The 6,000-nt window shown below is 38.5% G+C and overlaps 1 protein-coding gene across 1 annotated transcript in view; it reads left to right on the plus strand.

Moving 5' to 3' along the window:
* Positions 1-5,607, plus strand: part of mzt1 (mitotic spindle organizing protein 1) — a 44,034-nt gene extending 38,427 nt beyond the window's left edge. Inside the window, exon 3 of the mRNA XM_028799622.2 lies at positions 5,114-5,607. Within this exon, the coding sequence (XP_028655455.1) occupies positions 5,114-5,137 (24 nt within the window). The 3' untranslated portion in view covers positions 5,138-5,607. The remainder of the gene's footprint in view (positions 1-5,113) is intronic.
* Positions 5,608-6,000: the final 393 nt, after the last annotated feature.

Here is a 6,000-nt window from a genome sequence, read left to right on the forward strand (position 1 = left end):
CACATACATACATACACACATTTATCTATATATATATAAAGGAGAGTTGGGATCCGAGAGACTGTGTTTGTGTGTTTATGGAGGGATGGAGAGTTAAGGCGGGTGTTGAAGTCACGTGATCATCTCCCCTCCCATTCACATCATTTCATTCACTTCACTTCGCTCCGAGCTGAGCTCCGCAGCTTGCGCGGTCTTGCTGTTCTTGATTTGCTTTTCACATGGCCAACTATACGTTGCATGCTCAAGAGTAAGCTCAGCGCACAACTTGGTCATATGACAACCGGAGGGACGAACTAACAACATGGTATACAAAGAGATCCTTAACAAATAATTATTGGTATAATTTCCCTCAGTTTATTATTTAAAATTTTAAAGCAGTACTTCACCGCTGCGAAGCGCGGGTATTTTGCTAGTATATATATATATATATATATATATATATATATATATACATATACACATACAGAGACATATATATACATATACATATTTACATATCTACATATACAGTCGACCCTTGATATAAGACCGGCCTGACATGCGAACAACTTGATTTACGACCAAAATTTTTGTTTTGATTTACGACCAACATCTTGCGTTACGACCCGAATGCGGTCACGTGTATCCGCTTGCTCGACTGTAAACAAACAACCGAGAGCATTAGTAAGCGTCAGTCGGAGCCCAGATACATGTGTTTGTGGACGTAATTTCGGTCATTGCAGTGATTTACCTATATATTCACTAAGACCATGCAAGCAAGACACATAATTGCTAAGGAAGGAAGAGAAGGTAACAAAGGTAAAGAAAGCGATCACAATCAAAACGAAGAAGGAAATTGTGTGGAAATATGACTTTGACTTACGAACTTTAATTCTTGCCTGAAATCAATGGCAACCTTTTGTAGGTCTATGAACTTAATTTAAACTTTAGGTTTACACGGTGCTTTCTTTCCGAAGTACCTGCACTCATGAATATGTCTGTATGCGTCAGTCGCTCAAATCCCCGCGCTTCGCACCGGCGAAGTACTGCTTTTAAATTTTTATTAAGAAGAAAAGAAAACCTTTTTAAATTGAGGGAAAATATACCAATAACAATTTGTTAAGGATCTGTTTTTTTGTGAAGCTGCCTTCACACGAGTGATCACTTCGAGCTGACTTGCTGGCCAACCATAAGCGTTACCTGGTAGGTAACCACCCATACAATCAGATTGTGAATCTGACTACAAATGCCGTGAATGTAATTACCCCGATCTACATGCTGTCAAATAAACGAACCACACGCCGTGGCGCAATTTTAGGGGCTTCGCCTCTAGCGCTGACGTCCGAGGTTCGATTCCCGTAAGGGAGTGAAGTGAGTGGGTGGTTACCTACCAGGTAACGCTTATGGTTGGTCAGCAAGTCAGCTAACATCAGCCACGGTGCCTTCAGTTGTGAGAAGCAGATCATAGAATGGTTGAAAATAGTTTACTGTCAAATAATGCAAAGAGTACGCGACACGTGTTTCCCCCTTATTCTTGGCTCATCAGGCGTACACACTCACTGCACTCGCTTACGGTAATCGAACCTCGGACGTCAGCGCTAGAGGGGCTTCACAGCGGTGAAGTATTGCTTTTAAATTTTAATTAAGAAGAAAAGAAAATCTTTTTAAATTGAGGGAAAATATAACAATTTCTTAAGGATCTGTTTTTTTGTGAAACTTCCTTTACACAGCCTGTCCGCTGTTTTATAAACGAACGCCATATAAGGCCGTCTTTTCTCCTTCACAGTCAGTTCACGTGATTACGTGGGAGGCGTGATGACGCGATACGCAACCCCGCCTCCCATGGCCAGCGAGCTGCAGTCCATTACTGTATATGGACAATTACTGTATTATGACCGTTACGCTTTGAATTTCGAAATGAAACCTGCCTAACTTTTGTAAGTGAGCTGTAAGGAATGAGCCTGCCAAATTTCAGCCTTCCACCTACACGGGAAGTTGGAGAATTAGTAGTGAGTGAGTCAGTCAGTCAGTCAGGGCTTTGCCTTTTATTAGTATAGATATATGTGTGTATATAATATATACATACATACACACTTATAATAGTATACAACAGTCCCAAAATAGTGGGGCATGCAAGACTAAGGGTAGAGGATTAAAACAAACTCGCCCTTTAGTTCGTTAAGGTTTTTAAGCGGCCAATAAATTGCTGTTCTAGAGGGATGGGGGGCACAACTGGCCTAGTTGTAATCTACACAGACTGAAAGCTAAAGACATGAGATGTGTTAAATACACCCCACCACACTTAGCAAAATGACTTTCTAAAATTCAGCTTTTAAAATTGCCATGTCAGTTAAGTTTAAGCGAGATGGTTCAACAAGAAACTTACTGAAATGCGTATGATTCTAGAAGAGATCTGTTTATGGCTTCTTGCAGATTTCTGTAAAGCCTAAAATGATGAATATTAGCACTAACACCCCATGTGTGGTCGGTCAAATATCCTATAACTCTGGTAAGTGCATTTGCCAAAACTGACTGACCACCACCTCTTAAAAGTAATATAAATTAAAATTGCCCGCTGATAAACTGTACCAGTAGCAAGAATCTGCAGAATCCAAAGTTTCTGTTTGAAATTCAGTGCCAATAACACAGACGACAACTGGTCATTGCTTTCACAACTATTTACTGCCACCAATGCACATGAACAGATTTTCCAAATTTTAATAGCATACTAAATAATTACATTTCCAGTAACAGATCATTGCAATCTAGCTTGTAGACATTTACTCACTTCATTAAAGTTTGGTCTAATTTGTTAAGATTCAAGTTATATCTGTGTTAATTACTTCCTCTTCTCCAGCATCTTCAGAGGTTTGTGAATTTATACTGCTCAAAAAAATTAAAGGAACACTTTTTAATCAGAGTACAGCATCAAGTCACTGAAACTTCGGGGCTATTGATCTGGTAAGTTAAGTAGCAGAGCGGGTTGTTAATCAGTTTCAGCAGGTGCACTAGAGGGGCAACAATGAGAAGACCCCCAAAACAGGAATGGTTTAACAGGTGGAGGCCACTGACATTTTTCCCTCCTCATCTCTTCTGACTGTTTTTTCAGTAGTTTTGCATTTGGCTGTGCTCACTGCCAGGCACCGTGGAGCTCGATTGACATTTTCCATCGAATACCAGAATTGGCAAGTCCACCACTGGCACCCTGTGCTTTTCACAGATGAGAGCAGGTTCACTCTGAGCACATGACAGGCATGAAAGGGTGTGGAGAATGTTTTGCTGCCTGTAACATCGTTCAGCATGACTGGTTTGGCGGTGGGTCAGTGATGGCCTGGGAAGGCATATCCATGGAGGGATGCACAGACCTCAACAGGCTAGACAACAGCACCTTGACTGACATTAGGTATTGGGATGAAATCCTTGGACCCATTGTCAGACCCTATGCTGGTACAGTGGGTCCTGGGTTCCTCCTGGTGCATGACAATGCCCGGCCTCATGTGGTGAGAGTATGTAGGCAGTTCTTAGAGGATGAAGGAATTGATACCATTGACTGGCCCCCACGCTCACCTGACCTAAATTCAATAGAACACCTCTGGGACATTATGTTTCGGTCCATCCAACACCGCCAGGTTGCACCTCAGACTTTCCAGGAGCTCAGTGATGCCCTGGTCCAGATCTGATTGGAGACAACCATCTGTTGTCTCTTTAGAAGCATGCCCTGATGTTGTTAGGCATGCATCCAAGCACGTGAGGGCCACACAAACTACTGAGTACAATTTTGAGTCTGCAATGAAATTTCGGCAAAATGGACTAGCCTGCCGCATTATTTTTTCACTTTGATTTTCGGGGTGTATTGAATTCAGCCCTCTGTAGGTTGATAATTTTCATTTCCATCAAACGATGTGGCATCCTTTCGTTCCTAACACAATACCCAGTCCATATTCGTATATACATCCGGCAGGATTTTCTTTTTCTCATTGAGATCTGATGTGTTTTCCAAGCGTTCCTTTAATTTTTTGAGCAGTTATATATAATATAATATGAGAGAGAGAGAGAATATCTTGCTCTTTGATATTCTGATAGTGATGAAAATTTGGCATTCATTAAGCGGTTGAATTGGACTGTCACCGTACCAGATTTGAAAAAAATGCTAATATTTTTAAGCATTTGCATCTTTATTTGTGAATGAATGTGTGGGAAACATAAATAAAATTAAGATCACTTAGAAAAGCTACCTAACTATTAATACAAAGTGGTGTTTATCTGCTTTTTTCATAAAGCTTTAATTTGTTTCTAAGAATTAATATAATATTCATACATTAATACATTAATACAGTATTCTAAATTGTATCTATTTAAGATGGCTGTCTGAACTGCTGCCTGCAGCTGTTAAGGGAATTTTAAAAGCAGTGTTTTTTCCATTAGTGTGTTATAGAAGGACTTCTTAATTCTCATAGTAAGTATATTTACAACACATCTTGTATGAGTTTTTTAATACTGTGGCAAATTGAATAACATTAGAGAAGGTATAGCCATGCCAAGGTATATAACATAAGATATTTCAGCTGAATAAGTATGCATAAGTTAAAAGTGACTGATGCAGCTTCTGAGGATGACCGAGCCAGTACTTTGAGCCAATGACACTATCACCTCAAGCCCATAATGCTTAATAAATATGACATGGTTATAAAATATAGAACGTGAAAGGTTATTTTTAACTGTTTTTATTACAATAAACCATTGATCTGTGGAGTGCATTTTTGTAAATGCCTTTATGTCAAGTTTTAAATAAAGCTAAATGTATGATTGCTCAAGGTAACATCCAACAGTCAGTCACCTTGCATAATCATTTGAATATAAATTGCTTACCCTGGTCATTGTATTGTGTGGTAGATTGATTGGGTGTTTAATTCCATCACAATTGCTAGCCTGCCTGCCTTGATTGATAAGCAGACACGGTGACTGAGAGAAAGTGTAGGTCAGAAACGTCATATCCATTGTTGCCTGCAATAATATCTTTTTCTACCTCTAGAAAGAACACTGTGGTTTCAGAGCTTTTAAGTTTTTAACAATTAAATGATGCTTTTATCACCCATATTTTGTTAATGTACATGAATGTTTTTTGTTTCCACAGACATCTGAAAATGTTGGAAGCTGATGAAACAGAAGAGGCCTTGTTTGAAAAACACATAACAGTGTAGCAGACACCAACCAGAAGGATGAAAATATTTGGCTGTATAATGGAACCTTTGTGACTGTGTCTAAAAGTTCTGTTTTTGTAAAGAAGGAAAAAAAAACTTGATAACCTCAAAAGGAACCTTCTTCTCTGATACTATCTAGGCATTTCACTTTATTAAAAAAAGATAATAAACCAATGACAGTGTCATAATGCAGTATTTTCCCTCCACTGAAATATTTTGTTTAAAATACCATGACTGGTAATATTGCTTTTTTCATGATACGTTTCTTTTGGAAAAATTGAAATATAGTTTTACTTGTAATTTTATTTGCAAGTAAAGGTTGCCAATTTCCAATACATATAAATACTGAAAATATCTAACAGATTTCCTGTTATCTACAGTTTGTTGTACTTTTTATTTATTATGTTTAATAAAATATTTACTGAAACGTTTGTGCTTGATTTTAGATATTGTTTGACCTGGCATCCAGTATAGACCACGTGTCTTTGGTTATCTGGGTTTTATGTTTACTTCAGTTGAAATTTCAAACAGTATTGCACTTTAAATAGCTTGTGCCATGATGTCAGTTATTATATTGCAATGTTTGTAGTGTAAGTGTACTCAACGGCCTCAAATCTAAGACTCAGGTGCTTCTATTTTTCTACTTGCACATCTGTATATTGAAGATTTGTACAGCAAATCAATAAACTTGCCTGTGCTAAATGAATACAGTGTTTAAACATGAAGAGAGGAGGTAGAGAGAGACCTTTTCTGTGGCAGTCTAATAGTGTGACCTGGTCTGATCACACCTCTCGTTCATACCATCTGAGACTGGCAGTGT

This window comes from Erpetoichthys calabaricus, chromosome 4, assembly GCF_900747795.2.
Source record: "Erpetoichthys calabaricus chromosome 4, fErpCal1.3, whole genome shotgun sequence".
NCBI classification, from domain to species: Eukaryota; Metazoa; Chordata; class Cladistia; order Polypteriformes; family Polypteridae; genus Erpetoichthys; species Erpetoichthys calabaricus.